This window comes from Temnothorax longispinosus, chromosome 8 (genome assembly GCF_030848805.1).
Source record: "Temnothorax longispinosus isolate EJ_2023e chromosome 8, Tlon_JGU_v1, whole genome shotgun sequence".
Taxonomy (NCBI): domain Eukaryota; kingdom Metazoa; phylum Arthropoda; class Insecta; order Hymenoptera; family Formicidae; genus Temnothorax; species Temnothorax longispinosus.
In genome coordinates this window covers 20,554,759-20,579,928 of record NC_092365.1, presented here as the reverse complement: position 1 = coordinate 20,579,928, position 25,170 = coordinate 20,554,759, and the positions used below count along the sequence as shown (strand labels likewise).

At 32.9% G+C, this 25,170-nt stretch overlaps 4 protein-coding genes across 10 annotated transcripts in view; 3 read left to right on the top strand and 1 right to left on the bottom strand.

Annotated features, from left to right (window-relative positions):
* The window catches only part of LOC139818446 (uncharacterized), a 94,590-nt gene that overhangs the window by 56,723 nt on the left and 12,697 nt on the right, over positions 1-25,170 (bottom strand). The gene's annotated exons all lie outside the window — the stretch shown is intronic.
* On the top strand, positions 1,159-8,830 carry LOC139817623 (uncharacterized). 5 transcript variants are annotated; one of them, XM_071785857.1, is made up of 4 exons: positions 1,159-1,337; positions 6,628-7,239; positions 8,086-8,397; positions 8,508-8,830. In XM_071785857.1, the coding sequence occupies exons 2-4, from the start codon at positions 6,628-6,630 to the stop codon at positions 8,592-8,594; spliced, it is 1,011 nt and encodes a 336-aa protein (XP_071641958.1). In that variant the 5' UTR covers positions 1,159-1,337; the 3' UTR covers positions 8,595-8,830. The 5 variants fall into 5 exon arrangements, with proteins under 5 accessions (XP_071641958.1, XP_071641959.1, XP_071641961.1 ...); XM_071785858.1 differs by lacking the exon at positions 1,159-1,337 and adding an exon at positions 1,748-1,859; XM_071785860.1 differs by lacking the exon at positions 1,159-1,337 and adding an exon at positions 4,549-5,951.
* Positions 8,983-13,139, top strand: LOC139817624 (uncharacterized). The gene is made up of 5 exons (XM_071785862.1): positions 8,983-9,606; positions 10,712-10,786; positions 10,982-11,068; positions 11,149-11,506; positions 11,676-13,139. The coding sequence occupies exons 1-5, from the start codon at positions 9,550-9,552 to the stop codon at positions 11,996-11,998; spliced, it is 900 nt and encodes a 299-aa protein (XP_071641963.1). The 5' UTR covers positions 8,983-9,549; the 3' UTR covers positions 11,999-13,139.
* LOC139817201 (uncharacterized) lies at positions 14,260-19,417 on the top strand. 2 transcript variants are annotated; one of them, XM_071785092.1, is made up of 8 exons: positions 14,260-14,421; positions 16,291-16,474; positions 16,971-17,353; positions 17,666-17,740; positions 18,359-18,468; positions 18,502-18,572; positions 18,644-18,879; positions 18,999-19,417. In XM_071785092.1, the coding sequence occupies exons 1-8, from the start codon at positions 14,320-14,322 to the stop codon at positions 19,053-19,055; spliced, it is 1,218 nt and encodes a 405-aa protein (XP_071641193.1). In that variant the 5' UTR covers positions 14,260-14,319; the 3' UTR covers positions 19,056-19,417. The 2 variants fall into 2 exon arrangements, with proteins under 2 accessions (XP_071641193.1, XP_071641192.1); XM_071785091.1 differs by having other exon boundaries at positions 18,359-18,572.

Genomic DNA, 25,170 nt, shown 5'->3' with positions numbered 1-25,170 from the left:
TCATATAGTTATATTATTTAATATTTATTTAATAAGAGAAAACAAGACTATGCCGCTATGATACACAATCAAATTTTAATATTGAGCTGCCTAAGATCTAAGCTTAGACCGAAAACGGCTTGTATCTTATTCGATTGTATATTATTTATTATTTACATGCAATCTATGTGGCGACATCAGACTAAAGGCAAAAGCATTTTGCGTAATTCTTAGATCGGCGACCTGTTGCAGGATTATATCCTTTTGACGAGGAAATTAATGAGGACGTATAGCATAGTGCGAAAATAAACCGTGGCGTGCAAAGTTCGAGAAAAAATTGCGACATATGCCACGATGAAGAAGGAACGTAGGTAAAAAGATTCAAGGATTTTAACAAACAAGCGACGATAGCGCGACGCATTTAAATAATCCATGCAATTTAAATAAATAATCAACGCAACGCATACGTAATTTACGTAACACGTGCCGCACGAAAATGGTATATGTCATATATTTCACATTTAATATCTTTTAATTCTCATGAATTTTATTTGTACAACAACTATTATACAAATATTTATATTCTGAATAATCGTGACAAATAAAACATAAAATAAAACATAAAATAAACAAGAATTAGGAGAACTTCCTCAGAATCTTAATTTGTTGTTGCAACTCGTGTAACTCTGACGTATTATTTGCATCTCATACATAAGCGCTATTCTAAATAACAAAAATATAGCGCATAATATCTTAGCAAAATTTAAATACGACATAAATAATTATTATAATATATAATTATTTTATAAATAGTAATAATTGTATAACATTAAATTAAAAACGTAAAAAATTGTTAATTATGATATAAATTAAAAAAAAATGTAAATATATAAAGAACCTAAACATATATTTAGAAAATTTGATAATCGAATATTCACAGATGTTATTTAATTGTAATTATTTAATTACGATAATTTTCTAATTTTCAAAATGACAACGCTGAAAGTTCAACGTCGCTCCTTCTACCGAACGTTCTCTGCGACATTTTGTTTGTGCAATAGCGGAACCGCTGAAGAATTTCGTTAATTTGTTCCGTTTACACGGAGAATACGTAAGACATATGGGGAAAAATGTTGATGACCTTCGAGACCGATTCGAGGTATCAAGAGACGGAGAGAAATCATCTCAGTAGTGTTGGCTCCGTCGTCCGGCAAGATGCACTTTTCACTTCATCTACTGCGCTTAGCGTAGATGACACGAGAAAGAACGTGTGACATAAACATACATCGGTGTGATATAATAATAGCACGGAAGCACTAACAATCTCCTAACAAAGATAATATCTGCTCAACAAAAAGGTAAGATAGGTTTAATTATATTCATAAATATATTATATCTTCTTTTTGCACCGAATATCGAATTGTAAATTGCATTATTGCATTTAAATTATAATTCAAGATACAATTTTTATTCAGTACGAATTACGCTTTTCTATAAAATTTTCCGAGCTGCAAAGTGACTGTTTCTGTATCAAAAATTATGAAACCGGAATTAGCCACACCGGCTTATGATTTATTAATGTCGACGAATGTTTTTCCTTTTTTTTTTCCTTTTCATGCCTGTTTCCAAACGGAAATATTGCTTCATATTCGTCAAATAAGATACATAAGACCGATAAAACAAATTGTCTAATATACTTATCACGCAATATATAAGTGCCGCGCTTGCGTGTGAACAAATTGCACGTTATGCTTTTTTTTATATTTTGCATTTCTGTGCGACATGGGTACGGATAAGAAACGTGAGCAATCAGTTAACGATTGATGTAGTGATTGTCGTGAAGTTTGCATCTCTGAGGTTTGCTCTTTACAAACAAAAATGTAAGTTTACTTGGAAATATACTAGAATCTAATCATTTTTTAACGAAGATTTCATGAGTGAGAACAATGTTCGATCAAACAATGATGTTATCGAATAATTTGCTCAAATGACAGCATTATATTGCAATAATTGTGCCGACATATGTAGAAGAGAATAATTATTGTAATAATACAACGTAACATAATAATAGTTTTGCAGACTGTCTTATATAAGTTTTTATAAGCATCAAAGACAGATTTTATTTCAAGATAAACATGAAGTAAAAACTGAGTTAAAGAGTCTACAGGTAAAAAATTTCAGACGAGTCTTCTTCGAATTTAAAATACTTATCAGTCAATTTTAAATTTAATAAAATTTTTTGTGATTATTATAGAAAAATAGTATTTTTTTACGACAGTGTTGCTAAATTCTAATTTTAAATTGCAAATCAAAATTCTTTTCTTCCTGCGTTTTAAATGTGAAATCTCGAATCTTCCCAGGTAAAACAATAGTCACAATAAGCAAGTCACAATAAAGTCAAAATGATGTCAAAATGACGACAAAATGACGATTTTTGATCATTTTACCATTATTTTACCATTATCTTGACGTCATTTTGACTTTATTGTAATTTTCTGTTCTACCTGGATTGCATTATGTGAAATATTTTAAAATTCTATTGTATATACTAATAATTACAATCTTCAATAAAATACAATTGGATGCAGTTCTGTTAATAAGGAATCAAACGCCATTTTCAATGTTTAATTCTGTATTGCAAAATGAGCGTAAAGGCCTGTTGTACATTATGCAAAAATAATTCATCCAACTCTTATCTGTAACGTGCTGTCCCCTGGAGACACAAGAACCAACCTGCCAATTGCATAAAACACATTTTAAAAAACACATAACACGTGAAAAGAAAACATACATAAAAAAACGCATGTAACAAATGGAATTGTATTCGAAAAGGACTATAGTTCGATTATTATATTTAAGATATTGTTGGCGCAGAATTTTATTTCCAATGTTTCGCGAAATTTGCACTAGCGAAAAAGTACGGTTTTGGACTTGGTTCCGCATTGCAGAACTACGTCCAATTATAAGCTAACCGTCCGGTCAAGGCCAAGTTTTTATAGAGAGGTCTTTAACACGTAGGCGCAGCTTACACGCGACTGTAACTTACAATGTAGCAATTTATCAAGACGGTATCTTCACATCTCGTCTGTACATTGTCATTAATTTTAATTAGCTGTAATAATTTATCTTATAAGGTTATTTTTTTTCCACCGCGATCAGTAACTTGCCATTTTACTTGCCTAATTTTAAATTCGTTATTTTAAGTTGTAACTTTAAGCAGCACTCGATATACGGTATAATACGGACGACTCTCAAGGAAATCTTTTTATATTGCAAATAATTATTTAATTGTTAAGCATGTAACAAGGAAATAGAAATTATTTCACAGCAAACAATTACCAAGTCTTCGTCTTGTCTTGTTCCGCATTAGATCACAATTGCGCTACAAATACAGACGGTAAATAAGTAGAGGCATGCATAGACACGCAAAGCGATAGATAAGTATTGACATAGACACATACCAGGGAAGTACTGACATTTTCTTACATAAGCCAAACGTACGAAAAGAGATGTATATACAGTTACGTGTACCTAACCACGTGCAATTCCATCTATACGTTTTCAAATTGAATTTCGTGTCAAACCGAACAAATTTATAGTGAAAAGATCTGACGCTCGAGTACAATTATTTTCTCACTGCGTTGCACAGTATATTTTGTCAATTGCTAAATATAAATAACATGTTTAACATTTTTCGCGATTTTTACAACATTTTTCCTCTATGCTATGCAAAAGAAAATTTCGCAAAAGTTCATTATCATTATTTTATGTACGTTGGATTTATTATTTGGATAGCGAAGGAACGTTTCAGTGCAAACAAACTTGTGTCATTTATACGCACGCCATTTGCAGCGAGTTAATTAACGATAAGTGAACCTAGTAATCAGAGCGTGTCACGAAAATTTAATGACATATCAACGAAACCGGCCTAAATGTAAAAAAAAAATTACTGTAAGAATGCAATCACGTGGCATACGCAATTTTTATCGACACATTTTACTAAAAAATATATATTTTTTTAATTTTAACTTATTTGAATATATCTCTTTATTTCTCAATTGTTAAGATATGTAATGTTAAATGTTAAAGTATAAAGAGTTAATTTATTCAATATTTTTTGACAATTAATGCTTGTAAAAGAAACGATAAAGGAAGAGATTGTACATCATGACAATGATGCATTGCTTACCTAATCTTTCCTTAAACTCATACCATTACCATAAAAAATACATACTGGCACGTATAACGGAACCGATCTCGATTACGTGTGTGATTACGAAGAGTGAAAGTGAAAGATGGAAGTCGTTTCGCACTGTAGTCCACGTGGACCTGAACCTCAGGCAGGTTTTCGAAGGCAAGGACGGCTAAGTATCGCGGTTACTGATCTCCGGACAGGATGGCGTGTAATCATTTATCGTGACAGATTTTAGTGTCCTAATATCGTGCTACTGTGATAAAAAAGGAATATATCTACCGATTTGTCAATCTTTAGGTGCCAGACAAAAAATTGAATCAGTGTCAACGTGCAACGAGTTCCGCAGCTCGTGATTTTAATTTTAATTATAGATTTTGTAAGTTTGCAACAGTTTTTCTTTGGTTAAAGTGTCAATGCATAAATTACTTTTGAGAACTTTTTGCAAGCAAATCTTCACGAAGATACTAACAATCATCTTTCTTTGTTAATCTCCGGCCGGTAAACTTTCAATAAAAATTTTTGTTTGATAAAGTTTGGTGTTACAATTATATATTGGGAATGTCAAAGTTAAGACTGCAAATTCTGGAACACCATGTATTTCTAATCAATTTTAAAATCTTGGTTTTCTTAGATAATAAAATCCATGTTCCCCCCTTAGTTTCTCTACGTCGTTCCTTCATACAAAGAAGATCGTGGAATGCAGAGAAGGTGAAATTTGTCGCATCTAAAAATAGTACACGTGGTTCGTTAAAACCCGATTGTGCCCAATAAGGCGGCTGGCCGAGCACGATATAAGTGATCCACTTAAATCGTTTCACGTACGCTTGCATTTTCGCAATCGATAGAAATCTTCGTGCGATATATTATACTTCATGGAAGTAGAAAGTCTTACAAAGTTTACTTGGGTCTGTGTGTATATGGCATGTGCAGTGTTCAAGATACTGCAGCACCAGAATCGCTTCAAAAATTACCGCGACGTAATCAGTCACCGTGGACGCTCGATTAATATTGTTCAATAACCGCGTCGTCGCTAATGAATATTAAACATTACATAACTACAAGATTCGCACAAGTAATTTTCTTATGAGTGGCTCGCGATACCTGAAACCTAAAATAATTAACTAATAATTTTTCGCGAATATCTCATATGCGTTTAGCAATTTCCTGCTGTCAATAAAACATCGATCATCTATAAAGTGAAACGCTAGAAGTCCCGAATTTTCGACAGCGTTAAAACATCATCGGATATTCATCGGGCTTCATTGTTTCACCACAGCCAAGTTGGCCCACCATTAATTCGGTGCACGCGTTACGCGTTCGTGTCACGTACTACGAAGAGGTTCGAAATGGATCGTCGAAATCTTCGAACGATCCTCGCGGAAGCGAATCGCCGGTATTGTCCGGTAGTCAGGTTTGATCAACGCCGAGGGCCATCGACCAGCTAACAGTTATACATCGCGATCGCCGTGTTAGGTCGAAGGGAAGCAATTTTCCGAACGATCGTGCGTGAAGGAACGATAGAAACTGCCGTTTTGTTGCCGCAAACCATGAGTGACGCATAGATTATCCAGCGGAAAAGGTTTCGGAATCGAGACTCTCTTGCGTAAAGATTTGAAATTAATATCGTTTCAAGAGGCACTTTAAAGCAGTCAGCTTATGAGTGTCGAAGAAGGTAGAATGCTGAGTGATTGAATAGTTATTGAAGAAATGTACGTGCGCTCGAAGAGAAGAAACATTTTAGAACGTGTGTCTGGATTTAGAAGCCATTGCTGTCAATGTAAGTCAACAAGTATAAATTTATTGCTTGAAGACAGATTATTTTAATAAATTACTTAATAAATTACGGACAGCCAGAAGAAATCCTTATTTACAAATTAAAAATTAAACGTTTTTTTTAAACCAAATTGTAAGTACTGATCGAGGTACGTTTTTTTCCCAAAAATATGACAAGTTACATAATTAATTTAGTGAGTAATGGATCGTAGCAGTTACAAGCGTTTCGTTCCTCAAATTATAATTTACAATTTTCCTATTGCGGTTTTCCTTCGGCGAACCTTTCCTTTCCTTATTTCTCTAAATGATGACAGTCGATTTACGTAATAACTGCAGGTTCTTTTTCGTGCATCACAGTCATCGTTCAACTCTCACTGCGTGATGTTTCTTCGGTCCCGTGAAATGCAGTTTTAGAACTTCATGTCTGTTATGACATATTCTTTATACGTAATATTTAATATACGTAATAACTTATTTTTATTACATTATATTAACGTTCGATAAATGTGTAATTGAACAACTATCCTCTATTTTTGCAAATATTTCTATAATTTACACAGTTTTCTGAAGATTTTCTTTTACAAATTTAAACATCTTGATTTCTTCGTCAATAATTTGTTTTCCCTGTTAGTTTTCTCTAATATGTATTCTTAATCTCACAAATATTTTCTTTTTTGCAGATGTCCATATCATCGATCAATTCCTTTGCAGCCAGATGGCTGCTCCTCTGCCTGATCATCCCATCTTATAGCGGAGCTGAAAGGTCAGATTGGGTTCCTTACGAAATCGACCCCGTGTATTACCGATTTCGACCAACACAACCAGAACCAGTTTCTGTGGAAGAACAGTTTCATCCTAATATCCCAAAACCTCCACAGTACAACGATTATCATCCTAAGTATAATTCAGTGCAGTCTCGAATATCTTTGAAGGAGCGTCATTCGGAAAGCAATGTGAAACTAAATGCGGCAAGATCCATGCCGGAAAACCAGCTAGGAGAAGTATACAGATCGTATTATTATTCTCAGTCTGCTGAAAATCGAGGGACTTCTAAAGAAGAAAGCGCTGCGCGATTAGAGCGCAAAAAGACTCGAGAAATAGACGAGGAAATTATGAAGAAAATGAACATGTTAGACAAAATGTTGTCCGAAGAGAATGACATCGAAAAGAACACAGTTGAAGATGGAATCATCGCGGAAATGAACATCTCTGAAGAGACGAAAAGGGTTGTCAGGCAAGTTCGCAGGCGTCGGCCGGGATTCTTCTGGACCCTGGCAAGACTTACTTTTGAGGTAAAAAAATATATATACGTATATATATAATACATTATATATATATATATATATATATATATATATATATATATGAAGTATATCTATATATAGGTATATCGCACTTTTAGAAGCGTACTGTAACAACTAAAAAATTTCGATTTTGAGTTAAGCCTATATAAGTATGTCTAAAATGTTACTTATACGTGCTATAATGAGTGCTTTCCAGTTAACGACACAAGTCGACACAAGTCGTCACTCTATCTTTGTTGTTCACTAGATGTTGAAAAAAGACAGAATAACGCTTGCGTCGACTTGTGTCGCTAAATAAAAAGCACCCAATAATGCATGTCACAAGTCACATGCGAAATCCGCTACCACGGGATAGAAGTGTCGTTATTCTTTTAAACCGGTTATGTTGCGGTCGCTGGTTTAATAGTGTCATAAATAAATTGACAAATCACACCAGACCTTTTCAAGAAAGAGTATAAGTTTCATTATAGCAAAATATCGTAATTGCAATTGCGTTAGTTATCTCACAATTCAAAAAATTGAATTAAATTTGTTTTTTCTCTCTCCTGAAAATTGTGACAGTGTTCTTCTAAAGATGCGATATATATTCTGTGACATATATTAATTGCGAAACTTAATTATAGGCGTTGTTAAATTATATACCTGTCAGAATCGTAACAATATCTACAGAATATCTGCGATATAGCGAGCGATTTTTTTTTTAACAAAAAACTAATTTTATTTTTTCTTATTGATTAACAAAATATTGAAAACAGATATTCTTATCTCGAGCTTTAAGCCGTAAGAGAAAGTGAAAGTTTCTCTGCGGTCGACTGATGTTCCGTTTCATTTCAGACGTACAACGATACGCGATCGGCGATCCAACAAATTAGTAATATCATTAATCAAAGCATCGAACCGGATCCGACTACACTACGGCCAGTCAGTAGTCATCCGTTGATAGCTGCCGATGCGACAACAACAATCGCACCGTCGATTGATCAAAATAACACGTCCAGCGACGTGGCAGGTGTTAACGCAACGACGACAACTTCGACCACGCAGGCACCTTTCAGACTCACGCCAACCAACTTGCAAAATTTGATTAGAAGAAATTTGCGTGGTTTAGTAAGGCTCTTCAATATCGAATGGCAGGATGCCCTGAATGTGAGTCTTCACTACATTCGTTTCTTTCATTATTTTCCTTTGGACATATCTTATCGAACTATTAATTGTTTAGTAATCTTTATTATAGTCTCAATAAATTAATCTTTCAGCAATCAGACGTAAATGTAAGGGAATTTCAAAAGGATCTCGGGAATCAAGTAGGCAGTTTTCTGCAGGATAACCCAAACGCTTTTTAAACGTAACGAAGACAGCGAAGAAGAATTAAATAGATGGTGAAGTAAACGTTAAGGCCAAAAAGTTCCAAACTGTGTATAATATAGTGATCTATTTATAATAAGGCTAAATTTTTTAATTTAGCTAAAGTGTTTTATCAGCCTCTGAAAATAGTATTTTAATTTTTAATAATATCTGCATTTAATATTTATACAATAGCTTAGTTTTCAAGTAGAAGAAATAGATTTATGCAAAGATATTTATGTTTCTCTTCATTAAAATTTATTGCACATTTCATTCTAAATGCATTCATTAGATATAATAAGTAGATAAGATGCACACACAATATTTCTTCATTTCTACATTGTCGTTTAAATTAAATTATTAAATGATTCTTCCACAAATTGATGTTGAATGTGTCAAGGTAACAATAATGACAAAGCAATTTCTGCTACTTTCGGCTCGGGTGTTTTCAAGTCTTTTCAAAGTGACCTATTCACCAAATTACAACGTCGAATAGAACTGCCGAAATTAGGACTGAAAGGCCCGAGCGCTCTGAGAGCGATTACATCATGGGTGAATGTTCATCGTTTCATATCCCCGACATTATCGACTTACACAACCGTTTACGACTCTTAACCCACGCCGAAAAGTTTCGTGAGTGTGAGATAAAGAAAAAGGAGCGGATAATTTATTCGAATAATCGGTCGGTGTGAAAGAAGACGAAATGATCCGGAGATCACGCGACTGGTGTGGCAGGATTGCGATAAGTAGAAAGCACCTTCTTCGTCCGAGGAAATCGGCGCGAATCCGCAAGTTCTTAAGACCGGATTGGTCGACGATTCGTGTGGGATCCCGTGGCAGCCCTTATAGATCGACGAAGCGGATCCACGATCCAATCGTACCTGCGTCGATCTGCGTTAAAACTCGCAGGAGCCAGCCACAAGCACGCGATCTGCTTCGCGGAGTGTCGGAAGGATGTTTTGGTGCTACGGCTTTTTGAGCTTTCTTCTTCTTCTAAGCGACACGTATGGCGTAAGTTAATAAAAGATACTATAGATAAAGTAAAGGAAAATGAAATTTAAATGCCAAAGATTTTAAAGTTTAAGCTATGTAGTGTAGTTTTTGAAGATTAGAGATGACAAACTTAATACCTCCTTTAACATAGAGGATTTAACTCTCCGTATAACACTGCTTGATAATCACTAAAATGCCAATATTATTTCGAGAATTATAATTGCTCTTGATATTATTATTACAATTTCTGCTTATTTTTAAGATTTAAAATTCAAAATTCAAAATTTAAACGAAGAAAAATGGAGCGTTGAGCCGTAACAAGGTGTTGGTGTTCATATGTTTTATACTTAAGTAAAGAAGTAACAAATTTTTTGCAATAAATTCTTTACAGTTTTTTAAATAATTAAATCGTGTCGATTTAATTCCGGGGAGAGAAGGGTATTAATGTTCCAAGATAGCTGTGTTTCAAGTCCGACAAATAATCGGCGCGCAGTCTATTAAGTTGTAATTTATGTATATGTACAGTATGTACATTACAATTCGTTACTTCTTTACTTAAATATAGAACATTTGAACACCAACACCTTGTTACGGCTCAACGCTCCATTTTTCTTCGATTGATTTCTAATCTTGTGAGCCTACTATTAAAATATAAAATTTTTAATTTTTAATTTAAAATTTAAAATTCAAAATTCAAAATTACTTTGTATAAAAGCTTCTACAACAAAGTGTTCTAGTGTTTTAATAGATTATAGTTTATCTCGCTCTTAAGAACTGAGCGAAGAGAATCGCGGTAACATCGAATTAACCTTTCCAATAATTGGCGAAGATTATTCAACATTTTTAATTCGCATAAAGTGAAAGCTGCGATAAACACTAGATATTGGACCCGTATTAGTGCGTGTAACGTGTGGACCTATATACCCAAGTGAAAACTACGTGCAGACTGCACTGAAATTTCTTCCATGAAATATTAACATACATACGATAAGTACGACCCACGCTTAACTCGCTATCGCAGATGCATACCTTATAGGCAAAGAACATGAGAGACAACTTGTCCAAAGTACTTTTTTGTTGTCGCATAAGGAAGAGAAATTAGCTTTTTCTATATGTATTTTAGGGCGTTTCGAACAGCAGAATACAACGTCAAGCTACATCCGCATCAAGTGGTCAGCTGATAGATGGCATTTTTAACGTAAGCATCGTAGCAAGGTCTTTTTATTTAATAAATATACACTGACTAACCAATTAAATATTCAATTAAACAATAAAGTATAAAATACCTTTATTAGAAGTACAATTTGATAAATTTTAAAATTGAAGAAAGGACGAAATATTCGCTGTTATCGAATCAAGCGTTTGTTTTAGAAATAGATTTTTTATCTTGCAGATTCCGATCACAGCAATCAAACAAACCGCCTCCGCCGCTCAAGTTATTTCGCCAGAAAATATGCAGGCAATAGACAATATTTTTAAGGTCATGTATATATTAATTTTTTCGTATTTATATTCAAAGTGTACGTAATTATTTTCTATAATCAAAAAAATTATTTACAGATTCCCGTCTCAACTCTAGAAGCTGTCGGCACACTCGTGAAAACTGCAAGGGAGCAGCGGCAACAAAATTTGGAAAATAATCAAGCGAAGAGAGAATGGATCTTGGCTATAAAGGAGCAGAAAAGAAAGCGAAAAGAGGAAATTCAAAACCAGCGATTGCTGCAGCAGCAATTGAAGAGACCTGTTAGGCATCATTACAATGACCCGCTTGGATTAAATGCATTGAGCGATCTTCTCGTTGGTGGACACGCTGGTGGACTTCTCGGGCATCATTCTGGATTGGGTGGCATCCATGGACTTCACGGTCATAAGAGAGGCCATAAGATTGGTCATGGTCTTCACGGTCATGGAATTCATGGTGACTATTTTCTCTGACACGTTTTTAAGAAAAGAATATATTATTTCTGAAAGCTATCGATTAGGATACTCTTAATATAGATAGATAAGTAATATAAAATGTGAATGTAAATGTTAATAGTGTAGTAAATAGAATTAAACGTATTGTTTGTGCGTATTGTTTGCCAAAGGAGGATTTTTGGGAAATCGCCCGCAACATAACTACGAGGTCCATGAGGACGTTAACGAAGACTCATCTTTCTCCTGGCACGGTCTGACCGCTGGATTCGGCAGTTTCAATGGAATACGACGGCCTTCTAGCGCCTCTGTCAAAGTCGAGAATAAAATCGCTCCTAAGGAGAAGAGGCAGAAAGTTTCCAAGTATCCGAGCGATGACGTGAATCCGCAGAATAAAATCGCGAATATTAGAAATAAGCCGATGCGCGAATACGATGATCCGCCGTTAGAAAATAAAATCGCTCCGAGAAATGGGAGAGTGGCATTTGTGCAGTAATGATGTAAATATGCAATAATGAAATAATATTAGATGTTTATTCTTGATTATAAATACTCGCCAATTTTGCGTCACTCTGCATATTTTTTTGTAGTACTCATCCTTACTATAAAAATCTCTAAAACAATGTACTTAATTAAAGTTATTAAATTAACATAGCGAATATTTTATACATATAGTTAAAATAATAATATATCATTATCAATGTAACATTGTGTAGTCATAAGTAATTGTTTTTTCAACCTTAAAATATAAAAATTACGACCTGTTTGTACATTATATCTATAAATTTTTTTTATTTTTTTAACTATAGTCTTCATACCTTTTGTTTTAATGTTTGTTTTAAATTTATAAACCATAAAATGTGTGTATTATAAATTTTTAAAAAAATTTACTAATTATCTATAAAAATTAGGTCTCTATAGATAATATTTAGTGCGCCTACTGGTAAAAAAAACAGGTCTTTATTTTTTTAATATCAAGAGATTAATAGATATTGATTCTTTACAGTATAAATTGTATACCAAATAACTTAATTATTTGTAAAGTGATTGTGACCGGTGACTCATATGTAATATCGCGAATGTATAAAGCTTTGTTTAACAATCCGGATGGCGGTTTTCATATGAATGCAGCAAAAAAAAGGTGCAAAAAACTCTATTATAATTTCTGCTAATCGATTGCAAGAATTTTTCGAGAGTCTTTGAGATAAACGCGAATGAACTTGAATGATATGTACACATATTCAGTGTACAGACACTAACGCCATCTCATATTCAACTTTACTCCACCGTTGCGATAAAACAATGCCTCATTAGAAATCCTAATTGATATAAATACGACTTAGCGTGGAATATACTTATACGCAACATGGGAAATCGATCCTTGACCTTCGACCACTCACTCTATTTCTGCGTCGTAATGCAAGACTCGTGTGTCGCACGTGTTTATGAACGTCGCTGGACGTCATGCGTGATTTCTTCTACATTTATTTTATTGTTTAACTGTGTCTTTTAAATATATACGGTATAGCAAATTTCATGTTTATAAAAATATAGCAGTTTACATGAGCGTATTTTAATTATTAGAACAACAGTATTTAATAAAATACAATGTATAAAATGCATATAAGAATTATTTTGTCTTTAAATGCAATTTAATGCAACATTTTTATTTTTTAAATATTTATTTTATATAAATTGTATTATATATAAAAATTTAATATCAAAATTATTAATAAAAACAATTAAATTTTAAATATAATATTTAAATCACTCAAACAATTAAAATTTAAATAAATCATAAAATTAATACGCATTATTATACTATACAAATATCATATAAAGATATTTGTATTTAAACAAAATATTTTGTCAATAAAGAGAAGAATTTTTGTATGTATGTTTGACTGAACATTATACTATTTTAACCAGAGATTAAAATAAATCTAATTACAAATAATTCTTCCAACTAAACGTTCCACCTAATAAAGTTTGATGTTAAATTTGTTAAAATGTTTTGATTTTATTTTCGCTATTCTAATGTTTATTATACTGTTAATTTTCTATTTGATATACTGTTAGTGTTAATTACTGTTAGTATTAATACAGCCAATTCAAGTTTTAATGTGCGAAGACTGTCGAAAATAAATAACCGTTTTCATTGTCGTTGATTTTAATACGATTTAATAGATTAAAACGTTTGCTTAAGTTCTGCATCGTAATAGCGACTCTAATTTCCGGTATCGTATTCAAACAATGATAAAAGTACATTTTCTCAGGTATAAAAACGAAACGTACGATAAAACAAACTGAGGTATAAAAACGAAATATACCATAAAACAAACCTTCATAAATTACGTTCTAAATGTAGAACGTAATTAAAACATTCTTGAATGATAAGCGGACGCCTGAAAGTTTCAATGTAAAAATGACGAGAAAGAAAAAATATTTTAAAATAAAACTATACTCTTTTAATGTCAAACAATATCTTCTATCCTGGATACACAAAAATACTTGTTCAAACAACTATTTCCTCCAAACTTGCATTAATTTACTTATATAAAAAAACTCATTACATTATTCATTTTGAACATTCACGTTACATTAGTCATCTTAAACGTTTACGGAATAAATTATTTGAACTTTGGGCCATTTTTATATTATTGTACCGTATGTGAATCCGCAGTTCACCGAACGAATGCGGATCTCGTCGTGCTTATCCCTTCCAGTAACAGGTGACTAAGAAATATTCTCCGGTGAGACTGAGAAATCACTGCCTACCTACCTACCGGTCTCGATCCTCCGTCAGTAAACCTGAAGATGTCGTTCCGTGTGGTAGCCAACTACTTACTTATCATTTTTATAACTTTGGTAAATGGAATGCCACAGAAGGATGATACAGCTCAAGAAAAGCCCGATTCAGTGAGTAGAACGTTTTTGTTTCGTTACATCGTTGTTGTTACCATTTACGTAGTTTATTAACTTTCTCTAATATATAAGAATTGACTTCTCATCTATTAAAGTCTCATCTATTGAAGAGAGTAACTTATAATATAATTTATTAACAATGTTAATGCACAATTATTATTATTTATTAAAATAACGTATTATTCATCTTATACAAAAATATTATATTGAACGCTAAATCAAGTTAATCTTATACTAAGATATATAAGTTTATATTATCTTATGTTAAAGTATAAAGCTAAATTAAAGTTAAATCACCTTTGTCTGAAAATAAAACAGTACAAGGAGCTAAATCAAAGTGCGATTTGGCGCTCACGATTGCGAAATTATATGAAAAACTGTGTTACGAAAATGCTAGAGCAACATATAGAATGGGACGAGAAAGGCATTATTACGCGTTTCTTTCCACTGATGATGAAACGAGAAACTATGTGAGCATATATTCCCTGCATCCGAACCAGTCAATTACGTAAAATATGCACGCGTTATTAATGGACAAGAGATAAAACACCACATTTCAAAAATCATAAATAACGATCCACTCAATGTTCAATTAACATAAATATTTTCATGTGTTCAGTGCAAAGTAATGATAATTTTACAATGTCATATGTTTATGCGAAACACCTATATCATGACGCATATCAATACTAGGTACATTCTGAATCAATCGACTTATTATAATTACGAACCGATAATTGCGAGCGTGATCTCGATTCTGCGTATTCACTGTATCGTTTACGTCATCACGAACAGTTATTACACTTGCAAAAAAAACGGATTGATGCCTTGTTCCAGAAGAACCGATTCCATGTTAGTCACTTAGTCAGTTCCTTCGAGGGGAAACGTTAAGCTGGTTAGATAATCGGACTCTCTTGTAGAGAGAAAGGATCGCGGAAACGATAAAAAGATTGCATAAAACTTATTTGTTATGTTGTTTAATTAGCCGATTGCCAAACAACAACGGAAACATTGTCCCAAAAACCTATAAAACAATCGCAATTAGTTATTAAAACGAAAAGAATACGTCAAGTCGATTAAAACTATACTTGTAAAAAAAACTACGGAAGCAAACAGAATTGCGTTCTTTATTCATAAGATTGAAAGGCAAAAATCGAGATAACTTATACAGACCGCAAGCTTTGTGTAATATGTAGTTTACATCAGCTAACAATATAGGAATAAATGTAAAGGAAGTACAGAGTTCAAGTATAATTATTTCGCTTATCGTAAATCTTCAGCGTGCTGAGAATATAATTTTTTGTCTGATAATATCACCACAGGCATTAAAAACATTCCACGCTACTCGGAAAGGAGTCTGATATCCGTTTGTTATCGCGCGTTATTATACGTTTTTAACATACCTCGCCCACCTTGAAATAATCTTTACAACGTCGAAAGTGAATGTAAATTCGGTTAATGTACGCTTCAAGAATCTCAATGTCGAGACAGCAAATTTTCGTTTGGGGCCGCCGAAACTTGCGTAGGATCAGTTTCGGGAGTCCGTTTGCACAATATCCAGCGTAAAAAGATAATAATAATTAAGGGAAATTGTTGAATCGCGCAACGGTCACGGTCACTAGTCTCGAAATTATCCGGAACGTCTGCAATTGATGAAACTCGCGTGCACACTCTCGGAAAGAGTCAGGCTTTTATATCTTGCAGATATGGAACGTACAAGAACAGAGATAAGATTGAAGAAACTCTCGTGCGAACTTGCAAGAAGCTTAATTCTATTTATGTAACGTGATCTCGCTCTTGCTAATGTCAAGTTTCAGTTTTGATAAATATATAAATTTAATTTTTGACTTTTATCTTATGCAGCCTCCATTTCTCCAATTTACTAACGGAGGAATCCGAGTAAACTTTGGAGGATATCATGCTGAAGCTGGACTCGGCGGTCTTCTACGAGGCATGGGTGGTGGACTTCATGCGAGTGCGGGAACTCCATGGGGCGCACACGCTAGCGCGGGATTAGGCGGTCAGTTAGGGCAAGAGGGCAGTCTTGGTAAGTATTCGCAAAAGTAAGAAAGATATATACATATCTGTACTTTAGTAGAGAGAAAGAATCATATCCTCTTTATTATGAATTCAGAGAAAACAAGGTTTAAAATTTTAAGTGGAAAAATGATATATTTTTTTTAGATATAAAATAAAAGTAGCAACTTGATTTATTAAGTTTTTCTAAACATTGTCTTAGGAACTGATAATAATAGACATAAGACACTTTACCATTATACAATTTAAGCTCTTGTTGTATTGAAAAATGTATTAAACTCTATTTTGACAAAAACCTAGAGGTACGATTCTTTACCTCTAAGGTACAAATTTATATTGTCAAAATTTTCTCAAAGAATCAAGAATTGTCTATATTTACTTAAATCCTAAAACTTTAACAAAAGCTTTAGCATCAATCCAACGATCTCAGTACTTCCGCATAAAAAATAAAAATATTAAGCGAACATCAAATAAGGCCACAAAAATAGAAGCAAAAATTACTTCAGGCGGCGGTCTTTATGCTCGCGCTGGACTCGGCAATGGAGGACCAGACGCGGCGGCTGGCCTCGGCGGACGACTGGGTGGCAATGGACGGTCGGCGAACCCGATTGCGGGTGGCTTGTACGCAGGGGCAACACCGGGCGGCGGTCCAGGACCGGGCGTGTTTCTCGGCGGAGGACTCGACCAACCTGGATTCAATGGGATTATAAGTGGCAGCATGCCTAACGAGGCTGGTTTGAATCCGCCTGCGGGTGCTGCAGCTGCGGCGGCTGCTACCGGAACAACGGCAACCACGTCAGCGAGCGCGGATGCTGCGATCGGAACGAAGCCGCCGAAGGGCCGCACGAACATACAAATCATACGTTCGAGGGCGCAGAAAGAGAAAGAGGTTTCGATCGCAATTTCATAGCTCAGATTTTTATTCTGTATTACGATATGGGATAAAGCATTTTGATTTTCTAGGTCTCAAATACGATACGTAAACGAGAAATTGAGAGACGCGAGGAAGATCATTGACAGTCTTCTAACGCATCTTCCGTAGAGTAGTCGTAGTTTTAGTAGTTATACGCTCTGATAAGTCATATAAGCAAATTTAAGTTTATATCTTCGGATTCTTGGGATATATATTTTAACCCGTCACAATCATCTTTGCAAATATATTCGCGGGATACCGTCTTTAAAATAAATCTATCGAACGCAGAAGGTGATTGCAGCTGACGCGACGCTACGAGCTGACGCGACCGCAGGTGAGAAAGCCGAGTCGCAAAACAAGGAGGTGAGAAGTAGATTGTATATCGAGCAAACATTTTGATCGGACATTTGAAAAAGGAGAACCTACACAGTAAAAAATCGTGTGTACATAGCGGTCCACATGTTAAAATTTTCTTGTGTCACCAAGATTTGATTATTATTTCAATGTAAATTTTTTTCTTAACATTTTCATGTGTTACATTTATGTAAACGTGATAACTTAACACTTTATATATGTCATTTAGAAATTAAATATTATTTTGGGTTCTTTTAACACATCTACTTTAAAAAATCAACACGTCTTAAAGTTATTTTAACACATAAACAAAAGTTAAACGTAAATTTTCAAATAATCGTAAACTTTGACATACAAAATAATTAAATTTACTAAAATTAAATGTTCTTATTACACATAATTTAAGTAAAATCTGTAAAATAATTAATATCATGTGTTAATATAACTTGAAAAATAAAGTCAAAAGATCAAATATAAATGTAAAGTATAGTGTCAATTATATATATAACACATGATAAATGAGTCATTTTAACTTAAAATTTAGAGTGGACTTTCTGGGACATGTAAAAAATGTTAAAATTACGTTTTGTTTTTTACTGTGTATTAGAAAAATCTTTTTTGCGACAGTCACGACGTGCAGTGCAATTCGCAGTAATGCCACCGGCAGCGGAAGTGGACCTGGTCAAATCGGTTTACTTTGGGGCAGCGCCAGCCGTGAAAACTGTCGTGGTTCCGGCAGCGCCAGCCGTGAAAACTGTCGTGGTTCCGGCTGCACCCGCAGCTGCACCCGCACAAGGCGTAGGCCAAATCACCGCTACCGTCGACACGGTTGCAACAGTCGGTGAGCAATCATTATTACGCTTCTCTGCACTTGCACTTGACATATTCCGTGAGCAATCCTTTCTCTTCCAGACAATAATCCGAGTGTAGTCGTTCCGAAACCGGCGTATCCACGTTGGTACTTTAGAAAAAGATTCTGGACCGCCCCTAGAAAAACAGTATACGTTGCTCCAACAGTAACGGCTGATAGTCAAAGCTCTCCTTCGGACGTAGTCGGCGGACTTTTCTTCAACGCAGTTGGAGACGGCGGTGTAGTTGCCGCAGGAAAAACTTACACCAGCGGATCCCTGTTCGATGATATTTTTAACGTAAGTCGATGCTTCCGCTTCTGTATAGACATTTAACCCATTTATATCTCGCAAGTGTTGCGACTTGTGTAAGAAATTACATATAGCTTTTGACGAGTCAATTTTAATTTAATTTTCAGATCCCAATTTCAACGTTGTCTGCTGTTAACCAACTGCTGAAAAACAACGTCGGCTAAGACCTCTCACCGTAGCGCACGTTACTACTTATAAACCCACGTTTAAAATACTATAATTGACTATTGACTACAATTGACTATAAATCGACTATTGCATAATAATGCACATTAGGAAGATCGAAGACTACGAAGTCCTTCGAATATATTTAGCAAACTCATTTATTGCGTATTCAGCCCCTTATGGTAGAAGATGTTTGTTCTGCCTACTTACGAATGCTATACACATATTATTTCCATTATCTGGCTCCTTGTACGTGATTAGATTATACAAACCGGCGATCGCGTGTATATTACAGTATTCCTTTGTCTGCGAATTATTTACAAGATGCATATACTAATAAAGTTTTATATGGAAAAATTCATTAATTATTTCTTATTTTATTTTATTGTTGTATAACTTATATGTTATATTACTTGTTCGAACTATACGAAATACATATTATTCCTTTATTTAATAATATAAATAGCGAAAACATTGTGATAAACGATTCAAGAATATTTCAACGCGCTGCCAAGAATGGAAAAAATTATTTCTGATTGTCGTTCAGCGTTTGTATACAGTCACAAATATAATTATTATAAAATTCTGGTTATTAGCCATATTAAGCGCGTTATTTTATTTAAATAGGACAATTAAAAAACAAAAGGTAAAATCATTACAGAAGACATAAACGAAAGAAGACAGTAATAAATATGTTTCTTAATTAGCGTTCATTCTTCTCTCAATAAAAGCCAGTCTGTATATCGCGCTTAACCCTTCGAGACCACACCTCTTTTTTTAATACGCTCCGGCCACACTGGGGTTGTCGCCAGACTGATTTGAAGTCTCATAATTCTAATTAATGCACGTAAAAATTGATGAAACATCTTAAGGGTGTTGTTAAAAAATATGTATGATACAGAAACAAAGAAATGTGCTCAATGAACAAAAATACTGTAATTTTTCGTCGCGATAAGGAATATACACCGAGGCCACACTGGGGTGGTCACTACCCCTATAATAATTTTCAAATGTTTACCAAACGTAACTGACATAGCTTAAAGCCTTTCTACTGCACGGATCTTCGAGAAAGGGACCCAACTAGAGACCCTGGGTGGAGGGACCCTGATTATAAAGCCTATCTTAAAAATATCGGCCCCTGAATTTTTGGTGGGATGGCCGCCACCCCATGTAGCCTCGTAGGGTTAAGAAAATTAGATGTTTGCGCGGATCTCTAAAAAAGTTTTCTATTTTCGCGTCTTTCTTGATCCACTTATTTTCGTTCAACTTGTAGAACGCGTAGACATATCGTAATTGCGATAAGAATACGCATGTTTTTGTTAATAATTTTATAATAAGCGATACTTTAGCACGCCTAAGACATAAATGTTGGAGCAAATTCGGTTATTTATTAAATTAGATTGTTGGCAATGGAAATATCATCTGTCATTCTGAAGAAAGAATTTTGCACGGTTCTTATAGAAATAGGATTTTGATGAAATTGGCTGAAACTTCGGAAATGGATAGTTTATGCTGATAATGAGACTGATCGAAAGTCACATCAATGGACAAGATTCATAATAATCGATCGTTTAGGCGCTATCAGCATTCAAAAGTCAAAATAAGATTTTATTTTAGTACATAGTTTTTTCAGATAAATACATATTTTTGTATTAATAAAAAGAATAAGTGATATGTAGTTCGTAAAATAATACATTAATTATAATCCACTACTGTCCCACAATATTACTAAAATAATGTCTTATATTGACTTTTGAACGTTGCAGATAGCGTTTAAACGGTCGATTATTGCAGTGAATCTTGCCCATTGTGACTTTCAACTAGTATCATATAAACGTCATAAACTATCTATTTGTAAAGTTTCAGCCAATTTCAGAGATCCAAAATTCAATTTCCATAAGAATCGTGCAGAGTCCTTTTTAGATTAAAAAAAAGGCTAAGAGATAGACAGCCGAATACTGTAAAATTTTGTAATTTCTCTATAAAAGAGGGCGTGCATAAGGGAACTGTATGATATCATCACAATCTAAGAGAATAAAAACAAACAATTTCGTACGATAATGAAAACCGCGTGTAAATTGATTAATTAACACTGACAGATTATGTATATGCTTATGAATAAAACACTTGTCGACATGAATATACAGAAAATGCAGACTCATGCATTTAGTAAAATATATAAATAGATAGCAAAAATTAATTAATTTTCTAATAGTAATTTCTTATAGTATATTAGTTATCGCGTTAAATCTTTTTTTTTATGTAATTTAATGTTACGTTTTCTAGTATTATTTCAAATTATTTTTAACATAAAAACTTCTTATAAGAAACGGTTTTGAATATGTTGCCCAATATTTAAAATTTTTTACTTTTCGTCACTTTCTTAAGCAAAAATAATATCAATAAATATTATCCACATTTCCTTGCGCTATTAATCTATATTATCATTTATTTTAAGATTTCAATTTTCAGACATTTTTTAGAATTAATTCTTGCACCAATTAGTTAAAATAAGCTAATAAGAAGTATTCTAATCTACATTTTTGACATTTAAAATAATTATGTTGCTGATACCAAGAGACATTAATTACCGCGTGGATAAAAAAAATTGCAATGCAATCTCGTTCTGCTAAGTTTTCTAAAGGAAAGTATTCAACAATACTTCACATTATGATGCAATAACTATTAAGTATTACTTTCACAATGTTACTTTCTTACTGAACAATTTATATTGTTGTATAAAAAATTAACGCTCGATCTTTTTGTTATTTCTTTAATCGCGTTTTGTTATTTGTTTGACTACACAGCATATATGGTTGGGGGGCGAATTAAATATTTTCTTTATCTTTAATTAAACCCCCCCCCCTTAAAAAAATTTATTTGAAAGAAAAACATTGATATTATGGACAGGTGCAATTAGGAATGGCAGTGCTCAATTTAAAGTCAACTTCGTTTGTGATATATTCTGCTTTTGATAAAAATTTATTTATTCTAAGGGTAAATCGAAATGAAATATTTTTTACCACAATGTTAAAAGAATTTAAAAAAGTATACTATGGCATTATGTTGCGTGAAATCTGTTTAAGAACTAAAAGTTCAATAAAAGATGCTAGTGAAAACATTAAGTCATAGAGGATTATAAAAGAGTTAAAAGTTATAAGATATAGAAATGATTAAAGGTTGTATAAAAGATTATATACAAAAGTTTTCAGAAATAGAAAAAGGTTAAAAGTTATAAGACATAGAAAGTCATTAGATATAGGATTAATATAATACACGATACAATAACTCGTGCCGTTATCTGTTATTAATTTTAGAAAAATTAGCAATTCGTTATATATCTTATCCACTTTGTCATCTTATCCTCCTTTCCCCTACATAAAAAGTTAAGATAAATTACTTTTACAATATCTATACTGCAAAAAATATGTGGATATAAACCGCATATAGCTTGGAAAAAATTAATTCTATTATTCTTATTTCTTGGACAGTTTAGTCCGTCACATCTAATCTGCGATAAAATAATTTTTAAAGAACAGGAATATTATACAACACAGTGGTACTGCACGTGCCAATTCACACATTTGCATGGCTGTGTTTATGTCGGGCAGTACAATCTTATCGCGGCATTTTAGGCATTATTACATGTACATACAATAGGTAACTGTTTGCGTCGTAGGACAGTTGCGAAATATGTGACCTTAGTTATATCGCTTTGAAAAAATTGCTGTACAATGTTGCAATATAGCTTTTGCTAAATTACGAAAATTTTCTGAACATGACTCATTTCTTACCTATTATATGTATATGTATATGTCCAATTATTATAGTTTAATATTATGCGGTGAATATAAGAGAGTTCACGTGTAAACATACGCAATTGAAATAAATTATATCATAGTATATACATTTATGAGTACAAAAATACAAGTCAACATACTCCATCCCTACATACATTTGATTTTAGTCATTTTATTACAATAAATTACCGTTGTTACTCAAAATAACATAAATAATAATTAAATAGCACATTATTAATATTATACAAAAACTTTTCATTAAAATACAATAAAAGTAAAATTATAAAATTTCTCAATAACATATACGTATGTATGAGTATTGGAGATAACAAAAATGACTTTTTTTTTAAGTTTAACGACAGTAATTTTATACTATAAGACAGGAGTTATATAAGATAGCACTCCTTTATAAGAAAGTTCTCAACAAGTCAAACGCACAACAACATATATATTCTTTTAGAATTACTTCATTTGCCAGTTGCTTTTACTTGAAGGATTGATGGACTTCACAAAAACTTAGTATTTTCAAACCCTAAGTCATATTGATCACTTGACAGACTGCAACCATGCGGGCCCTGTACGTACTTTTGTTGTCGGCCGTTATCGAAAGCGTATTTAGACAAGCAGTATGTATACACTGATATATAATAATAGTTTTAAATTTTTATTATTACAAATAATTTTTATCATTATATCGTCCTATCAGAGGAAAATGATGTCCTTGAAAGTGTAAGAACATATACAAAGTGTTTTGTTTTAAATAACGACCTCAAATACCTCTTAAATAATATATTTTAAAGAAAAATGTTTAAGATAAAAGAGATTTGGAAGGTTTAAAGGGATCAATAGACGATCTTATTAAATTTTGGATCCGGGGTCTATGTAGGGCCCAAGTAAGATTTTTTAAAATAAAACGCCATATTGTTAAAAAAATATTTGAGGTCTTTATTTGAAATGACACATTCTGTATACATATATTCCATTACAAAAAAAGCTTGAAAAAAACATGAAAAAGATGATCTTATAGCATTATACAATACATATCTTTTTTTCTTACAATTAGTCGTATATTGCTCAATTCCAAACATATATCTGTCTCAACCCTCTGCATATATCTGTCACAATATATCCGTTTATACATAAAGTATCAAAAATAATTTTCTTCTAAATAACGTTTGTGTCATATTAAAAAATCTTAAATTGTAATAAAAATGTAATTCTTAACAGTAAAAGATTTTATAGACATTTAATCTATAGAGCAAAAATGTCAGATCCGGCTAATTAGCCGGAAAATAAATGTATTTATTAGAATTTACTATGTGTTTAACAACATCGATTGATTTTATGCATAAAACTGGCAACTAAATTAGCTATTATAATAAGCTTCTATTAATTTAGTCTTTTACTTTCTTTTTAATTAACCCTTAAATGCCCCGTGGGGTCCAGCGGAACCCCATCAGACCCTTTAGAATAAAATGTTTTCAAATGTTCTTGCCAAAAATGGAGCTCATGCTCCCATTGATGATAGTTGAGTGATTGACCTACCCGTGTGTACACTTAGCAGTACTCAGTTTACTTAATTTTTTATAGTATGTTGAAATTGAAATTTTAACAATATAAGCATTTTATTCTCTTTTCTAAGCCTTGAACAACATTGAGAAAAGTTTTCATAACTGAAGATAAAAAAATCAATGAGTAAGGAGACATTTTTCATGCTGGGGTCTTTTAGACCCCTCATGTCATTTACGAGATTCTTGAGAGATGTGGCATTTAAGGGTTAAATTGACGGTACAAAAGCCGCACGTAATGAGGAATATTCTGGCGACGTAAATGTTAAATACAAAACTAAATTAAACAAAGTAAATTAAAATTTGTTATCAAAATACAAACAAAATTCTAAAACGAAATAAGAAGATAGATAATTTCACTTGTCCCTTTTGGAGTGATAATATGTGTGTGTACATACATCTCATAAGAAAGTATATATAAACGATAATGTCTTATTATACAATTAGTTTATATTACAAAATTAAATACAGGATAATCCAAGATTTATTAAATAAAAATGTATCTACTGTTTTTGGATATTTATACATATTTATGTCCTATCCATTTCTTTAACTAAACTTTACATACCTAAATATAAAAATCAATATCGTAAAACTTTAGAAGTTGAAACAAATTTTTATATGTATACATACATATACTATACATACATGTATATATATATTTTTTTTCTTTATTATACATTTTTGGATTGTCATACATTTAACATATGTGTATTGAAGTAATGTATAAAAGAATAAAAGTACAC

Bases quoted from the DNA above. Each gene is read 5' to 3' on its own strand.
- LOC139817623 (XM_071785856.1), top strand. From the start codon at position 6,368: ATGTCTGTTATGACATATTCTTTATAC. The intron at 6,395-6,627 runs GTAATATTTAAT...TCTTTTTTGCAG, and splicing joins TTATGACATATTCTTTATAC to ATGTCCATATCATCGATCAA. The intron at 7,240-8,085 runs GTAAAAAAATAT...GTTTCATTTCAG, and splicing joins TGGCAAGACTTACTTTTGAG to ACGTACAACGATACGCGATC.
- LOC139817624 (XM_071785862.1), top strand. From the start codon at position 9,550: ATGTTTTGGTGCTACGGCTTTTTGAGCTTTCTTCTTCTTCTAAGCGAC. The intron at 10,787-10,981 runs GTAAGCATCGTA...TTTATCTTGCAG, and splicing joins TGATAGATGGCATTTTTAAC to ATTCCGATCACAGCAATCAA. The intron at 11,507-11,675 runs GTGACTATTTTC...TGTTTGCCAAAG, and splicing joins TCACGGTCATGGAATTCATG to GAGGATTTTTGGGAAATCGC.
- LOC139817201 (XM_071785091.1), top strand. From the start codon at position 14,320: ATGTCGTTCCGTGTGGTAGCCAACTACTTACTTATCATTTTTATAACT. The intron at 17,741-18,358 runs GTGAGAAGTAGA...TTTTTGCGACAG, and splicing joins CCGAGTCGCAAAACAAGGAG to TCACGACGTGCAGTGCAATT. The intron at 18,573-18,643 runs GTGAGCAATCAT...TTTCTCTTCCAG, and splicing joins CGACACGGTTGCAACAGTCG to ACAATAATCCGAGTGTAGTC.